This window comes from Syngnathus floridae, chromosome 14 (assembly GCF_059516105.1).
Source record: "Syngnathus floridae isolate MCC-2025c chromosome 14, RoL_Sflo_1.0, whole genome shotgun sequence".
Taxonomy (NCBI): Eukaryota; Metazoa; Chordata; class Actinopteri; order Syngnathiformes; family Syngnathidae; genus Syngnathus; species Syngnathus floridae.
The window spans coordinates 11919010-11935821 of NC_142426.1; the positions used below are offsets into that span (position 1 = coordinate 11919010).

General features: G+C 43.6%; 6 protein-coding genes and 1 long non-coding RNA gene across 11 annotated transcripts in view; 4 read left to right on the forward strand and 3 right to left on the reverse strand.

The window, feature by feature from the left end:
- Nucleotides 1-2975, reverse strand: part of ift22 (intraflagellar transport 22 homolog (Chlamydomonas)) — a 38728-nt gene extending 35753 nt beyond the window's left edge. The window contains exon 1 of one of the 3 annotated variants that reach the window (XM_088397094.1): nucleotides 797-2975. The gene's annotated coding sequence lies outside the window, so the exon portion shown is untranslated. Of the gene's footprint in view, nucleotides 1-351; nucleotides 511-796 lie in introns of those variants that run through there. The other 2 variants (XM_088397092.1, XM_088397093.1) reach the window with 2 other exon arrangements.
- Nucleotides 84-1908, forward strand: bcl10 (BCL10 immune signaling adaptor). The gene is made up of 3 exons (XM_088397091.1): nucleotides 84-382; nucleotides 773-1061; nucleotides 1251-1908. Exons 1-3 carry the CDS (start codon nucleotides 332-334, stop codon nucleotides 1664-1666), a joined length of 756 nt encoding a protein of 251 aa, XP_088253217.1. The 5' UTR covers nucleotides 84-331; the 3' UTR covers nucleotides 1667-1908.
- Nucleotides 2229-5423, forward strand: LOC148387810 (E3 ubiquitin-protein ligase TRIM47-like). 2 transcript variants are annotated; one of them, XM_088397082.1, is made up of 7 exons: nucleotides 2229-2939; nucleotides 3095-3190; nucleotides 3261-3494; nucleotides 3655-3817; nucleotides 3894-4016; nucleotides 4196-4294; nucleotides 4838-5423. In XM_088397082.1, exons 1-7 carry the CDS (start codon nucleotides 2331-2333, stop codon nucleotides 4903-4905), a joined length of 1392 nt encoding a protein of 463 aa, XP_088253208.1. In that variant the 5' UTR covers nucleotides 2229-2330; the 3' UTR covers nucleotides 4906-5423. The 2 variants fall into 2 exon arrangements, with proteins under 2 accessions (XP_088253208.1, XP_088253209.1); XM_088397083.1 differs by having other exon boundaries at nucleotides 2230-2939; nucleotides 4196-4306.
- Nucleotides 5424-5668: 245 nt separating this feature from the next.
- Nucleotides 5669-7678, forward strand: LOC148387811 (E3 ubiquitin-protein ligase TRIM65-like). The gene is made up of 6 exons (XM_088397090.1): nucleotides 5669-6069; nucleotides 6513-6668; nucleotides 6795-6881; nucleotides 6959-7192; nucleotides 7262-7421; nucleotides 7497-7678. The coding sequence occupies exons 1-6, from the start codon at nucleotides 5719-5721 to the stop codon at nucleotides 7625-7627; spliced, it is 1119 nt and encodes a 372-aa protein (XP_088253216.1). The 5' UTR covers nucleotides 5669-5718; the 3' UTR covers nucleotides 7628-7678.
- Nucleotides 7679-8037: 359 nt separating this feature from the next.
- Nucleotides 8038-13834, reverse strand: LOC148387812 (elongation factor 1-delta-like). Of its 2 annotated transcripts, XM_088397084.1 has the most exons (9): nucleotides 13322-13353; nucleotides 11725-12162; nucleotides 10614-10734; nucleotides 9705-9761; nucleotides 8955-9033; nucleotides 8797-8891; nucleotides 8538-8732; nucleotides 8197-8391; nucleotides 8038-8113 (listed from the first exon to the last, which is right to left on the reverse strand). In XM_088397084.1, the coding sequence occupies exons 1-9, from the start codon at nucleotides 13351-13353 to the stop codon at nucleotides 8075-8077; spliced, it is 1251 nt and encodes a 416-aa protein (XP_088253210.1). In that variant the 3' UTR covers nucleotides 8038-8074. The 2 variants fall into 2 exon arrangements, with proteins under 2 accessions (XP_088253210.1, XP_088253211.1); XM_088397085.1 differs by lacking the exons at nucleotides 9705-9761; nucleotides 13322-13353 and adding an exon at nucleotides 13696-13834.
- On the forward strand, nucleotides 10287-10740 carry LOC148387813 (uncharacterized). Its single transcript, XR_015862750.1, has 2 exons — nucleotides 10287-10507; nucleotides 10577-10740. It is a non-coding gene; the product is annotated as an uncharacterized LOC148387813 (long non-coding RNA).
- Nucleotides 13835-14273: 439 nt separating the features above from the next.
- cfap300 (cilia and flagella associated protein 300) lies at nucleotides 14274-16272 on the reverse strand. Its single transcript, XM_088396163.1, has 7 exons — nucleotides 16045-16272; nucleotides 15852-15933; nucleotides 15365-15428; nucleotides 15150-15307; nucleotides 14908-15080; nucleotides 14706-14772; nucleotides 14274-14625 (listed from the first exon to the last, which is right to left on the reverse strand). The coding sequence occupies exons 1-7, from the start codon at nucleotides 16152-16154 to the stop codon at nucleotides 14494-14496; spliced, it is 786 nt and encodes a 261-aa protein (XP_088252289.1). The 5' UTR covers nucleotides 16155-16272; the 3' UTR covers nucleotides 14274-14493.
- Between the last annotated feature and the right edge of the window lie 540 nt (nucleotides 16273-16812).

Genomic DNA, 16812 nt, shown 5'->3' on the forward strand with positions numbered 1-16812 from the left:
AGAACAGTTTGCCCAACAGCGACATTCTGTGGCCAAAAGAGGCTATTACATAACATCTAAATTTGAGTGACGTGTGACGTTCGCCCTGGGCTCGAGTCGACGTAAACTTTACCAATCAGGAAGTACGGGCTTCTCCCCATCTTCGTGTACTAAAACACAAAAATATCAGCGATTCCTCCAGATTAACCGCGATATAAAAACTCAAAACTCCAAAGTAAACTCTTTGGTTTAGAACTCAAAGCCGAACTTTGTGTAGTGGCCGCTCGCATTTTACCGGAACACCTGGATTTTTAAAAATTATATTTAGTGTTTTAATCGTCGCGACGCGAGGATGGATGTTCCTCAACTCACCGAAGATGAGATGGCTGAGATTAAAAAAGACGTGAGTTCACCGCCTCACTCTCCCTCCGAATGGACGCCGTAGTTGATCATAACTCAAAAGTTATCGAAACGAGCCGGAATGTACCAAATCACAACACCCCTATAAAACGTCTTGACATTAGGGACACCTGTGCAGCCAAAACTAGGCACATGCTAACATGCTAATGTCGTAAACATACATTGAATGTGTTGGAATGTACTAAAGTCTATCTTTAAAGAAGTAAATATTTTTACAGCATTATTATTCTATAGGTGTAGGTAATAGGCTTGTGAATACACCTTTGAGGCTCATACAGACCAATAATTCACGTCATGAAGCATATATTTTCAATTATTATTTTTGCAAAGGCAAATATTTAAAAAAATTAGCTCTCCCAACACCATCCCCCAGGTCCTGATCCGCATGCGGCACTACCTCTGTGAGAAGATCCGGGCGCGTTGCCATCTTGACTACTTGCGCTCCCGCCGCATCCTGACTCGTGACGACGCAGAGGAAATCAACAGCAAGAGCACGCAAACCAGCAGGACAGGCTGGCTGCTGGACATCCTTAGCGAGAACCCCCGTGGCCTCGACGTCCTGGTCGACTCCATCCGGGAGCTGCGTTCACAAAACTTTGTCATTCACAAGATCACAGATGAGGTGCAGAAGACCAAGAATGAGAAGCTGGAGTCTCTCAAAGGTTTGGAGGCAGCATCTTACATTCAGTGTAGGGTTTTCACACCACTCTACCAAATTGTGAGGTACAATTAATAAGAAGCATTAAACAAGTCCACAAGGGAGCCCAAACTCCCTTGAATTCCTGAAATAAATGACTACAAAATGGACATTTTTTGAGATGCATGTGTATTTATCTCTTGTTCTTCTACAGCTGCAGCTTCTAGTTCCTCATCCAAGAACAGCCTCACCCCTCCATGTACCACCCAGGAGCTCTCCGTAACATTCTCAAACGACTCCACCTTGCTCTGCTTCCCAGACGGACAAGAAAGCTCCACAGTTTTAAAAGTCGGCGTCTGCCCCAGTGCGCCGTCGCTATCGAATGATGGCGATCTGACGTTCGTGGCCTCGTCCTCCACCACAACCTCTTCCAGCCTCCCTAGGCCAGGAGACCCCGGAGCGCCCACTCTGCCCGAGGAGGAGGAGGAGGATGAAGAGCAGCCGGCGGGGTTACCCTCTAACATCGATGCGGTGTCACCGGGGTCCACTGTCAGCGGAGCGGACCCCAACTTCCAACCTCTCCGCTCGCGTTGTCTCACTCCCGTGTCAGTTCGGAGCAACTTATACTAAAATAGGGTTAGTGTGTTTGTAATAGAGAACATGTCCTGCTGCTTTTTAAAAATGCTCTAAAGCACTTGAGTCTTTAACCTTTTAGATGTGAACATTTAGGTGCACCTGTACAATTTGATTTTAAAATGACTCATGTAAAAAAACTATCATTACAAAGATACAGCTCAGTTTTGATCTGTATTCTTTTAACATGCTTGTGCAGAATTGACACTTAACAAAAATAAAAATGGTGTAATTTACAATTTGCATGTATTTTTCTGGTATAATTTCAGTTGAAATTCAAAAACGACAACATTTACTTCCGATTTAAAAAAAAATACCTTTTGTTGCTACGACAGCTATCGTGAAAGCGCTATATAAAGATGACAAGCTACGGTATATTTAAAAAAAAAATCACATACCGTCTACTTCCGCTTGCTGGACCCGCCCCTTTTTTGAAAGGATGATGATCAGCGTAATTTAACCATTTTGTTTGTATTATACGGCGTATTAGAAGTTTTTTTTTTCCTCAAAATTTACAAGTTCATGTGCGTTGATAATAAAACTCGTTTACTTCCGCCAATTAGCCCCGCCCCTTGGCGTCACTTCTTGTAAACAAAGCAGCTGTCTTTCGTCTTGTGGTCCTTCGTCCTCGTCCCTTCCAACTTCATCACTTTGGGGGACGATGGCCCAGGCAGGGGTGGTCCTGGACAAGGATCAGTTCACCTGCTCTGTGTGTCTGGATGTCCTGCGAGATCCGGTGACCATCCCGTGCGGCCATAGCTACTGCTCCAACTGCATCCGCAACTACTGGGACCAGGATGAATACCTCGGCGTGTTCATGTGCCCCCAGTGCCGACAAAGCTTCAGCCCTAGGCCAGCCCTCGCCCGCAGCACCTTGCTAGCCGACGTGGTGGACCGATTCCAGCGTAGCGGACTCCAGGAGGTCCCGGCGGGCGGAGGGGGGCAACAACAACAAAGCCTGGCGGAGGCCGGCGACGTGGAGTGCGACGTGTGCCCCGGGAGGAAGAACAAGGCGGTCAACTCTTGCTTGGTGTGCCTGGCGTCCTACTGCGAGCTGCACGTCCGGCCCCACCACGACTCGGCCGTATTTAAGAAGCACAAGCTGGTGTCAGCCTCCAAGAGGCTCCAGGAGAGCGTGTGCCAGCGCCACGATAAGCTGCTGGAGGTCTACTGCCGCACGGACAAGCAGTGCATCTGCTCCATGTGCCTGGCGGATGAACACAAGGGACACGACACCGTGCTGGTGGAGGTGGAAATACAAGTGCAGCAGGTAACTAGTCCTTTTGACAACAGTGGAACTTAGCATGCTCGGGGGGGGGTCATGCAAATAACCCTATGATGATCAAACATGTCTTCCTAATATATCATGAAGTAAACAAGTTTGACAACTGTTGGCTTTTTTTGTACAATTCTCCTGATGCACAGAGACAGCTGGGTGAGATGAAGCTCAGCTCCCAGCAGAGCATTCAGCAAAGAGAGAAGGAAGTTCAAGAGCTAAGACAAGCTATCTTTTGTCTTAATGTAAGTCACGCACGCTCGTCATTTTTCGATTGAATATCACAAATGGCACCTCGCTGCCTCCTCCCCGCAGCGTTCAGCTCGGCTGGCGACGGAGACGAGCGACGGCGTCTTCACCGACCTTGTCCGCAGCATGGAGCTGAAGCGCTTCGAAGTGCGTGAGTTGATCAAGGCCCAGCAGAAGCAGGTCGTGAGTCAGGCCGAGCGGCTTCTGGAGAAGATCCAAAAGCAGATCGCCGAGCAGAAAAAGCGAGAGGCCGATCTGGACCGACTGACCCTCGCCGACGACCACCTGCATTTCCTTCAGGTAGGAGTGCCAAGCCGCTAAGCGAAAATGACACATACCCAAACCGCTGGTCAAACAATTTTAGTTTTCATGATGTCAGAGCTTTTAGTCCAGGAATTTCCCTCCAAACGTCTTTTGCTCCTTTGACTTCATTTCACACTTGATTCTTTTGTTGCAACAGAGCTGTCAGGCGCTGGAAGCGCTGCCGCCCGCCACGTCGCCGATCCCTGCCATCGCCATGGAACCCGGCTTGACGTTTGACTCTGCCACAAAAGCCGTGTGCGACTTCAAATCGCTGTTGCAAGAGGTTTGCCAGGATGGCTTCGTCAGCATCTATGAGAAAGGTGCGCTTTTGCTTGACCCCGTTAGTAAAAGACAATACATGGAACGCACCAACAATTTGGATGTGTGCTCCATCAGTGAGAGAAGTGGCGATCACGGCTCCCCCCAATTTGCCCGTCCACGTCGACGTGACCGGGCCCTCGGCTAATGTGACAGCACCCTTGGCCGAAATTCACCCCCCTGTACAAATGGAGGAGACAGGTGAGACAACTATAATAATCACTCTTGTGAAACCTTTCAAAACAATCCTGAGACACGTGGCAGCTTTCTGGCTTTGTAGCCATAACATAAAAATATCATGTTACGTGAGCTATATTCTGGAATTCTCTTTCAACCTAATGGAAAACATGCTCATGAAGTACGTGTGTTTGTGCATGTAGAGTTCCTGTCACCTGGTTTGGACCAAAGCCACATGAGCCCCCTCAACCCATTCCTAAGCCAAGGACCGGTTGTGCCCATGTTTGTCTTCTCACCTTTGGGTGCACCTTTGGGTCGGTAACTGCTGCATAGAAGGCATTTTCTCCATAATAAAAGCAAAAAATAAAAATGTATCAAAAACCCGATGTCCTCGGAAAAAAGTAGACTTTTTTTTTTTTAAATCAGCACTATAAATACATTGAAGGACACAAACTATTTCTGATTAAAAATTGCAGTTGACCACTGAGCAGAGTACTTAGGAAATTTTTTTTCGACTTTTACAATTTTTAGACTTTCCCAGTATCCTGCCACGATCGTAATGTATGTATGTACACAAATAGATTCAATCATTTAACATAATTATATTGAAATAGCTGGCAAGAATTTATAAAATGCCATTATAAATTGTATGTTTCACTCCTAAATTTATTTTAACATCTATTTTTATCATTTCCTATCAACCAGCTTGGAATAAGCTTGTCAATTTTACAAACCGCCAAAGGTAGCTTTTTAAGATGGAGGAATAGATATAAAGAATTTCTGTTAAACGAAAATTATGTGTGAATATATTCTGTCATCCAGCTCATAAATGTTATTTTTTGCAGGCTCCAAATTGTCTACGGGCTCCAGGCAGAGGCACCATCAGCGCCGCACTCATGCCAGAAAGAAATGAGACCTGAATTTAGACATCATTTCACACGCAAAACCTTAAACCTTGATCATCAAGCTGCAGTGCTTTCCTCTTTTGACATACCACTTCACCATATTTTTTTGTAAAAAAAAAAAAAAACTGGGAACTACAGTGTTTACTTACTTGTTGGCGTCAGTGTTGTGTCGGTCAGATGAGCAGAGTCTCACACACGTAGACACTCAAACGCCAAATTCATTACAGGAGTGTCGTAGTAATATTTTAGTTAGTTTTTACACATCATTAGTTACATTTGATTTTACATTTTATGACAATGTGACATCTTTTTTTGTAATTATTCATACAGACATAATATATTATTTTGGTTTGTGTCATGCTTACAAAAAAAAAAAAAGAATTGTGAATGCTGTTTACAGAGTGTCAACAAACATAAAGATGCAGTGTATTGGGCTTTTTCGCATATATTTATTGTGTTTATACAATGATATCAAATATGGATACTTTGCAATGTTGAAATAAATGGACTCATGACGGTAAATCAATTACATAGTAAAATCACTATTGTGTGCAATACTAGTGCAGTATCTCATTGAATTTTGCAGCTTACCTATTAAAGTGGCTATTGCTTCAACAGCAGACAGGACATTTGAAAATAGCATGCAAGAGAAGACATTTGTACAAATATTTACTTTGATTTTTTTCACAGACACGTTAAAAGCAAGCCCGAAGCCTAATATAAACATTGCGCTTCGTGACGTCACGTCCTCCCGTCTCCAGCAGGTGCATTTAGCAACATACCTGTAAGCCACGCCCACGAAGGCCTCTCACGGGAGTAAGATGGCGGCAGGTGCATCGGCAACAACGGCGTCGACAACCTCCACTATCTCCGTGGAACTGGACCAGTTCAGTTGTTCGGTGTGTCTGGAGGTTCTTCGGGATCCAGTGACCATCCCGTGCGGCCACAGCTATTGCCTGAGCTGCATCGAGGACTACTGGAGCAGAGGCAAGCCGCAGAAGGCCCAGTACAGCTGCCCACAGTGTCGCTTGGAGTTCAAGCCGAAACCGCTGCTCAATCGCAACACTGTCCTGGGAGAGCTGGTGGAGAAGTTCCTCCAGAGCGGAGCCCAAGAGCAGCCGGCCGACGAACGCCTCCGCGGGCGGGGGCAAGGTGTTGCGGTTGCGCCCAAGGTTAATAACGTTGAACTTCTAAACGAGTCATTGAATTAATATGCGCATGCGCAATTGACCACCGACTTCTTCCGGGTCTTGGTGTTTAAAAAAATACTTTGAATTTTGAATTTTACTTGAGTTTTAGTTCAGTGTTATTTAATTATTACTTCATCAAAAGACACAGTTTACAATGTAAACTGTGGGTGGCATAACACGCCCTCAAAATATAATAGCAAAAATCTAAAAAAAAAAAAAATGATGTGCGCTATCTCTGCCACTTGCACATGGAGTCAGTATTCTTACGCATCTTGATATTCATCCTTTCATACTTTGAATCAGCACAGAGGTTTTTTGGGGTGGAATTTTTAGGCGGCTAGGTGCCAATAGTTGCGTTTTTCAGCATAAAACAGAGTTGCAGAAGAAATTCATTTAGCATCTTATGTTCTCTCTTCTCATCACAGTCCAGTGTTGTCAAAGAGAAGCTGTGCCAGCATCATCAAAAGCCGCTGAAAAGCTATTGCCGTGCTGACCATCAGGGATTGTGCTCGCGCTGCCTCAAAGGCCAACACAAGAACCATGACACCGTGCGGCTGGTGGACGAGCGGATGGTCCAGCAGGTGTGTCTGGGGCCACCACCCGAGGGGGGTGCATACGTGGCACATTGTAGTCAACCAGTCAGCGGTGGCTTGCGCAAGAAGTTCAGTTTTTCAATACCACTCACAGGACTCAAAACTTTTTTGTAGAAAAAACTCCAAGAAGCATCTTTGAAGTGCACGCAGAACATCAAGGATGTGGAGAAGGAGCTGCGCTATGTGGTCAGATACATCAAAGTGAGTGTGTTTACATGAATACATTCATGTACTTTTTTTTTTTTTTTTAATTATCAAATTCTTAATTTTCCCCTCAGCACGCCACGGAGGCGGCAGAGGAGGAGAACGACAGGGTCTTCTCCAAACTGCTCCGCACCATCGAGAAGCAACGGTGTGACGTGAGGGAGGCGATCAGAGTGCGCGAACGGGCGGCCCTGGCGCAGACAGAGCAGCTGTTGGAGAAGCTGGAGCGTGAGACGGCTGATGTCCGGAGGAACGAGGCTGAGCTGGAGAAGCTCTGCCGCAGCGATGACCACCTCCATTTCCTTCATGTACGCCAGAACACACAGGTAAAATCCATCGGTTCCAGCCCTCTTGTTATTTTTTTTTTCTTATTCCAGAAATGCAGATCCCTTCATTTCCAATCCAAACGGGTGCCGATGCCCGACACCGACGCATTGCCATACTTGATGTACAAAACCATGCGAGGAGGCCTGGCGGAGCTGAAGGACGGTCTGGACGAAAACCTCCAGAGGGAATTCAACAGAATCTCAGATAAAGGCAAACGCCGCAACATGTTAACGCTAAATTGATGGGAACAGATGATCCATGATGTTTGTCTCTTTCCATTTGCAGTGATTTCACTCAAGGAAACCAGCATTCCAAATGAAAAGACTAAAGGTGTACAATTAAGGTTGCCACCTGCCGACAAGATGGGATGGGATTCAGCAAGCAAGAATCCTGTTGATTTTTTTAATGATTCCTGACAATTGCAGTTATGCTCTGAAATATTATATGTAAATAAAAGTGCAAAACTAGTACTTTTTACTTTTCAGAAAATCTAAATTGTTTGTATTGTAGATATGAAGGTTGACGTCTTATTGGTTTGCCCAAAATTAGCTGAAATAGCCTCCATTTATTTCTCCACTAAAAACAGAATATATAAAAGGAGCATGAGATAAATAGAAGAAAATAAAACGGCTAAGCATTTCATTAACTGACCAGGAGATGGCGACACCATGGCCTTGTAAGGCCTTTGGTTAAAAAAAAAAAAAAAAAGACCATGTATAGTACAGATTGGTGCCATTGTAAAGAATATTTTTTATATTGAATCATTGTGCGGGTGTAACCAATGTCACTGCCAGTGAACCTTAATATGAAGGAGCTGGAGAACAAATTGTATTTTTAAATTTTAATGAACAGCAGCACTTTTCTCAGATCTTATTGAAGGCGGCAACATCGATGCTTTGCACCTGCATGAGCGAGGCGACAGAAACCCAAAGTTTACCTCAAAGCTTTGAAATACAAAATAAAAGTATCCATTTTGTTTACTCACAAAGTCCTCAAACTTGGTGATCTCCTCTTCCAAGATGTCTGTGCCTACTTTGTCGTCCTCCACCACGCAGTTGATCTGCAGCTTCTTGATGCCGTAGCCCACTGGCACCAGTTTGGACGCGCCCCACAGGAGCCCGTCCATCTGAACCGAGCGTACGCACTCCTCCAGCTTGGACATGTCAGTCTCATCGTCCCACTGGGAAGACGCAAAAACTCATCTGCCAAACCGCTGCTTCATGTCAATTGAGGATCGCGGAGTTCATCTCGCGTCTGAACTTGCACAGCGGCACGACTGTACATCAAGGCCCAAGTGTTTTCGTTATCGAGTCGGTCGGGACTTACAGGCTTGACATCCAATAAGATGGACGACTTTGCGATCAGGGCTGGCTTTTTGGCCTTCTTGGCTGTGTAAGCTGCCACGCGCTCTTGCTTGAGACGAGCCGCCTCCTCATCAGCTTCGTCGTCGCTGCCAAACAAGTCCACGTCGTCATCGTCGTCACCATCCCCATTTTCTTCCACTTGCTTGACGGGAGCAGCCTGGCAAAGGAAATGGGATTAAGAGACAGACAGGAGAAGGTAGGACGACATTGTGCTCTCCTACCTTGACTGTGGGGCCGGCGGCGGTTGCTGGGATCTTCTCCAGCTGAGCCACTCTGGCCTCAAGCTTCTGCAGGGCGGCCCTCATATCACCCACCGCTAACAGCAACGACAGCCCAGTTAAAACACCAGTCAGGCAAAATAATGCTTCAACATGCCCACCTTTGTGTAAAGTGTGGTTCTCCACCTCCAGGCTCTTCATGCGGGCAACCAGCTCCTGTTCGCCTGAATGCGAAGACGACTGTGGGGGGTTTAAGAATGAAAACGTGCATCGCAGCGAGATCCAATTTCAGCTCAATATGCGTGTAAATATGAATTAAATACAATTGCACATAGGTAAAGACGTGAGATGGCTTGCAAAATGACAGAAAATTTCCATGAGAACTTGAGCTGGGTAATTCAATGATGCAGGGGATAGCAAACAAGCTCTGCCACCAATTGTCGAAATCGACAAGGAATTAACACCACTGCTTCAAAAATACACGATAATAAGACCAGAGTTTCTTAGCACAAAGATGGCTGAGCAAAGAAGTAGATGAGTTTTCAGGAACCAAATATCAAATTGGTTGTTCCAATTATATTTCAGACAGTTCTCATAGAAATTTCTTATGAATGGGTGAAAACACAATTAGTATAGTTGGGTGAATATAGAATTGGATACAAAAAGATGATATTTTTCGATTCTCTAGTTATAAAGAAGGCAGCCTTCCTCCTACACACACAAGAACCCATATCAATGCAATTAATTGACCAATTATGAATTTCACGCCACATGAGCATGATATGATTGTGAACATGATGCAAAAATAAATGAATAAATGAAGCCGTGCGATGATATTCTGTTGTTGATTGCACATAAGCATCAAATGATCCACGGAGGCCATGCAGCGTCGCCACACACTCGCGACTTACGTTTCGGTGCTGGCGCTTTTGCGGTCGCCCTTTGTGCTGCTGCACGGCGCTTTTCACCTGTGGCATTGTAAAGCGCGGGTAACGGGAGGACGCAAAAGAGATTGCATTAAAACATGAAGCCATCACACGAGCCACATAGGCGGTGATTCAGATGATCCTCCAGCAAGACCAAAATAATAATCGTTTGTTGTTTTGTTAACTAGTTTCCAGCTTTGAAGGAGATGTCAATAAGAAAAATGAGGGAGTTAGCATTTTCTCTTTTCATTCAGACTAAAATGTATTAAACGGATAGTGTTTGGCTGTACAACCCAAAAAAAAAAAAAAAAAAAAAAGCCACAATGGCCACATGCACTCCTCTTGCTACTTTCACACTACACCCACATCTTTGTTACAGATAGAACCGAATCATCAGGCAAGATCTTATTTAGCGGTGGCCGCTACAAAAGGCTGCCAAAGCACGTGACCTCACTCGCATGTTCGCTAAGGCTTCTAAATTGAGCGCACACACGTGTGCACACGCACACAGCTGCTTGGCGCGATGATGTAACCGAGGCTTAAACCAACAGCGGCCAGCGACACTGATAGTGCAGCTGGACTTTTCGGGGTCAAAGGTTTTATGCTAGGGATCCAAAAACTCTCACTGTGGATTAAAAGACGCCGCTCACGTTTGTTAGGAATCTAAAAATCTATAAAACAAGCTCATTTTAAAGGAGATTTTTTTTTTACACTGCTGAGTTTTAGAGACTCCAGGTTATATACAATGGCTGCATGACAACTGTAGTCAGTAACCTGCTGGTTATCGGGTATGTTATCTAACAACTCGCCAACTCATCAGAGTGTCAGGAAAATAATCTGCTGCACTTTTGCAATAGGTAAACATGCCCCCATGCCGCCCTAAAAAGGAGTCACCTGTTGCTTGGGGGCGGGTCCGTTGGCACCCTCGTAGAACATCCTCTCGGCCTCATCGTAGCGGTGCTTTTCGAACCAGATCTTCTCGGCGGTGAGGCACTGAAGTCCACTCATGTTGGCGCTAAAGATGGGGGGAGAAAAAAAAAAAAAACATAATTCAAACTTCCATTTGTTATAATTGGCACCCATAAAACTGACAAAGCAAGATGCTTCGTATGACATGACTGCATACACACAATTACCTGGAGAATAAAATAATACTCAATAAATAGAAATGATTAGATTACACGAAAAAAAAAAACTAAGCATAAATGCCCCCTAAATAGCTTGCATGCAGCCAGTTTACAGAATCTCTGTCTAAGGGGGCTTCACTGGCCACTGACAGTTGCTCTACTTCCTGGTGGATATTTATGAAAGAACTTCTATTTATTCATTTTGGTGGATGAACCATCATATTTGACTGGTACGTTTAAATATCATACGAGCAAGTGTTTCATATTGTGCTTGTAGTTGGTGCACTGCATCATAATGACCAGTTTCTAATATTTGGACCTTTCTTAAATACCACCGTATTTGAAAAAAAACATTATGATTCAGTACACCAACTGCTTTCACAATCAAACAGATGATGGTAAATGCTATGACTTTACCACAAGAATCACAAAAATACTTGAAGGTGGACTATTTTGTCAGCTATTGATGTCACTACATTAAACAGCTACTTTTCGGTGAGTCACTCGTGAGTGAGTGAGTGTATAGGACACACACAAAAGGTATCAAATTGAGATATGACTGATTCTCAAGGGGGGGGGTGACAAATTACATGCAACAGTGCAACAAATGGCCCGCTTGTGTCAAATCAACACATTCCTCAGGCAGCGAGGCAGACTTGTCAACTCAGCAGGATCACCACACAAGAGGCCAGAAAGTTACAATCAACAGGCAGCCACATTTAACAAGTCGCCTCCCTCTCTTCTGTTTTGATACACTGAACACGTTGTTGTTTTTTTAAATGACAACAAGGACGCCAAAAGACAGTGCAAGGCAGACAAAGAGTAGTACACATCGCATTTCCACCATTCCTCCCGTGTCACACTTGTCCCGTCCCGACCTGTTATCGCTCTCAGAGAAGCCCTTCTTCCGAAACTTGGGCTCCCTGCTCCCTCGGCCTCCTTTTTCCGTCTCAGACGACGAGCGGTAGCGGCCCCGGCTGTAGCGCCGGTGGGGGGTGCCCGATGACTTCACCGTTGGGATTTGAGCGCCGTCCTGCTGGTGGCGCTTGGCCCAGTGCCCCCTGGTGTTGGGGCTCCTCGGAGAGGACGATTGCAGCTTGTGGGCGGCGGGGCTTCGTCCGTAGGATCCGCCGGCCTCCACAGAGGAGCCCAAGTACTCTTCCTCGGGCCCCGAGCTCTGGTTCTCTGACTGAGACAAACGGGCGTGGCGACGCATCTTGCCGAACTGGAGGTTGTCTCCACTGATGATGCTCCTCTCTGGCGTGGCGGCGGGCTTAGGGGCCGCTCCCTGCTCGGAGCTCAACTGATCCATTCCGCTTAAGGAGGAGGGGGAAAAAAGGTGCTTCAAGCAACAAGTGCCAGCTAACTTCACACAACAACCTTTGGATACCAGGCCATTCAAACTGTGGCGGACAGGGCGAGTATTCCTCCTCCCTCTTCTTCTCCCTTCTGTCCACCACCATGCTCGTGTTGATTTTTAATTTTGTTATCATGAACGACCGGCAACAAGGAGCCATTGCATGACTCATGATATTTTGTTTCTCTGTTATGCTTTTATGAGAAACTGCCAAGAGGCGTAAAACAAATGAAAAATTGGAGGCAAATCAATATGCGGCAAACTGCGAGCATAGCAATGTAAATCATAGCACTCATACGAGCCAACCTATTATTTTGGTGATAAATGGGCTCAAGCATGGTTTGAATGGCCTCATGCGAGTACATGTCAAAACCGTTTTTAACATGCTCTCGAAGGGTGATGATTGATCAAAAAGCTTCATTTTGAGCAAAAAGGGTTTACTGTCATTCTAGGAAGAACAGCAAAACCAGGCTCGAAATTCAGAATGGCTCCTATAGTACTAGTTTAAAGGACGCCAAATAAAGCTAATGGATCAATCTCACATGACACTTTTAATGTGTGTTTGGTGTTTCCTCATCTCCACACAATTGGTATTTGCAGTGAAACCTCCAAACTCAAACACGTATTGAGTTGTCTAAAACAAATTTCTATACTTAATTCCCGACAGACAGTGTTGGGCTTTGGAAGTTACACTATAATTCGTTTTGATTGATTCAATGAGTAACTCGACAAGCACTATTATACAATAATTAACCACAACAGCAGTGTTCAATTAAGAGGTACAATGAATAGCACAATTAAAAAAAAAAAAGAAAATTAAAAAAAGCAGAACAGACATGATTCCATTGTGATGAATTCAGTGTTCCCTCTGATTAAAACATCACAAACCCAATAAAACATTTTTGATTGTGTGCAATTTCACATCCAAAAATAATGCATATTTTTATAGCACTTGCATTTGAAAAACATTTGACATGCTGATTCATCTACAAGCAGTTTTACCAATTGATACTTTCCATGCAAGTCAATTGACATATTTGAATTATTTCAACAGGCAGAACATGTAATAAGAGAATGAATTAGATTTTTTTTTTAAATAAAACAGGCACAGCACTCACCTTTGATGAAATGAAAGATCAGCGGACAACATGTGAAATACAAATAATTACATTTATACATTTGCGCCATTTCATATTGGACACTTATTAGTTAAACCCGGAGTATTAAAAACAGTAGATGAATCGGTCTCAATGCTCTCCTTAACATTTTCAGACATGAATTGCGGATGATATCCCAGAAGTAACCGATATCGATAGTTAATATCGACGTTATCCGAGATGGCACAACTCCGTTGAAGTTTTTGACAGCTGCAAACTCGAACGGCGACTGAACACGTGGCGTTTCCATGAAGGGAAATGTCACACAGTCGCTCGCTTTTGAAACCGAATGCGTTTGTTAAAGTTTGACGGTGTAGGCAAGTATCCCCACTTACTTGATTGTTTTATTTGACGTTTCAAGTTTTCGGTGCCGTTTCTTCGCGTGCTGCTGCGGTAATCCGACCGGAAGAGAGTTACGGCGGAGCGGACGTCTTTATTCGTCAACGCGGAGGGGTTGGCCACTTTGGAGTTTTTCCTAAAATATCCATTAATAACTCCTTTAAATGTTCATACTGTATTCATTACATGATTAAAATCGGATTAATATTCATCTGTTGAATATAAAAGACGCATGTCATTTTTATTACTATTTACGATCAAACTTAACTATGGTATGATCCTTTTCGCTAAAGACTACCTTCCCCATAATGCTTTGCGAAAAGGTATTTACAATGTATGCGCCCTCTTTTTGACGTAACTATATGCGATCGGATTCATGCCAGAGAGAAAGTAGTACATACTGTACTCGATCTTTGTTTAGCTCTTTTGTCGCATATTAAAACTACAGTAATATTTCTGGGACGCATCTAAAGCAGATTTTTTTCCTTCTTAGATTTATGTTGCTTTATGTTGATTAGATTTATGTTGATTAGATGGTGATTAGATGTTTATGTCAAGATAATCACACACAATGCACAATGCACCACTGCACTTTATTTATCTACTTAGCACTTTATTGATGACAACGTGAAAGAGTTGGGTTTTTCTATTGTTGCATATAAAGAGAGAGAGAGAGAGAGAGAGAGAGAGAGAGAGAGAGAGAGAGAGAGAGAGAGAGAGAGAGAGAGAGAGAGAGAGAGAGAGAGAGAGAGCTGCGTACTCAGCATTTGAATTGATTAATATAATTTACAGCATTAAAGTGACATGGTTCCAACACCGTAAGAATGGCAGAGTAGTGTCACGTGGCGTTTGAAGGGGTCAACAATGAGGTAGGCAAAGGTCTGCTCCTCATCACGGCTGCCGGGGTAACACCGGCCTGATTCATCCTACAGTGGGGAGACAGAGCAGATGACTCAACTTTGTGGCCATTTCCGTCAACATTAAAACAAGTAAATGCTAGACGTACATAGACATGTACTTTGAGCACCATGGAGACTACGGCAATCCTTTTAGTTTCTGGATCCTTTTGAACACTGCAAGAAAAATGATAAAAAATAGTTCGTATCTCTTTGCCACGGCAAACTATCAGTAAATTGTATTTTTTTTCCTAAAATTTAGAGCCAGAAACAGAGAAAAAAAAAAAAATACTCATATTGGACCTTTTGTACCTGATGAGCTCTTTGTAGATTTTTTTGGTAACATTGATGTAAGGCTCAATCGTGTCTTCATACTGGTTCAGCTCTCCACCGAGACAAAGGTATTTGAAGAGGCGAAACAGAAATTCCGCTCGCTCGGCGCTCCCCAATATATGGTAGTTGTCTGACTCTTCATCCTGCAGCATCTGCACACACACAAACATTTGTTTGGCGGGGAAACGAACCAAGTGGTGAAACAAAAAGAAAAGTCTCACTTCTCGGAGTTTGTCATAGTCCGGGTAGACTTCGTGGAAGCATCTAGCGATGTGCCCAGAAGATGCCACGATGCCGCAAGTGTAGATGGGGTCAAAAAGGTCCATGGAGACCTTGGTGGATGGTACCACCTCCACGTCCACTGATGCCACTGGTCTGTCTGTGAAGAAAAGCAAAGTTAGACCCGAATGACCTACTATGGCGTGACAGGACATACCGAAAGGCTGCCAGCCGTCCATCATTTTCACACTGGAGAGCACGCTAGCGTCTTTGAAGAAGCACTGTATGAAGAGTGATGGCGACACGTACAAATAATCAACAACAAATAAAGACGTTAACATTTTCCTCAGAACACCCCATGGATCAACACTTACAGCATGCACTATTACCGTATTGGCCCGAATATAAGACAACCCTGATTATAAGACGACCCCTACTTTTTCAGTCTTATTTCAATGCAAAAATCACTGTCTTATATTCGGGCCAATACGGTACTGGTGAGGCCCTGTCTCATGAACTATGGCTACTGTGGATATAAAAAGTCTACACACCCCTATACCAATATAAACAATTAAAACCCCTTTCCACGATTTCCTAAATCTACAATAACGGTATAATAAAACTATAAAGATAATGATAAATAAAGTGGCCAAAATTATAATTTTTTTTCTCAGTTGACTTGCCGGAGTGACGTCACGTCTTACCAGCGCAAACCTGTCGCTATCGTAAAGGTGAAACTTCTGGTCAAAGCTGAACGTCTGTGCGGAGAGTCTCCCGAGCATCGACCTGAATATAAATAAATAAAAAAACTATAATTACATTAGAACACCGCCAGATGGCGACAGAACATAGTATATTTCCAAATGTTTTCACGGGACAGTTTAGCTCGGTGTTTACCATTTCATCAACAGAGCTACGGTCTCCTTTTCCTCCAGGAACGCAAACTTCCTGGATGGTACTGAACGGAAGGAAAAAGTTCGTTCAAGGTCATTATTATCTCCGGACATAGCTTGTTGTGCTACCGAAGCTGTGAAGAAAAAAAAACACGAGTGAGAGGAACGAAGGCTTCAGAGACAAGCGTGCTCATACTAGCCTTGGTGTTGCCTTGACAACGGACGCGCAGACGTCTATTGTCACTTTTTTTTTCTAGAGGAATCGACCCTAGCTAAAAAAAACAAAAACAGCATTGTAAAGTTGACATAACAAATGCTTTTATTTTATAAATGAAATGAAAAAACATTTTTATGTTGTCATCTTGAGGTAGATTCCGACCAAATTTGGACTGGAATTCTTCATTTTGCATAGGTTTACTATATTGATACAATTTTGTACATTTAATATTGTGAATACAAGCTAACGTATTTTTGTGTGAATTTATTTATATTATATTTATTTTATATTTAATTATTTATCATAAATGCAAACTCATAACCCTGTCAGATGATAATTGATTATATCTAATTTTAAAGGGAAACAGATGAATAAAATGAATACATAAAAAAAAAAAATTCCAAATAAATAACCTACACCGATGCATTCCACGACGTCCTTGGTCGAAGTAATAAACACTAAACAACATTGTGCTTGGCTGGCGTGAATTGAAGCACATTCTCCAAGTCACTGAGCCAGCATTATTGAAAGTATTTAATGTGCAAGCCAAACTTT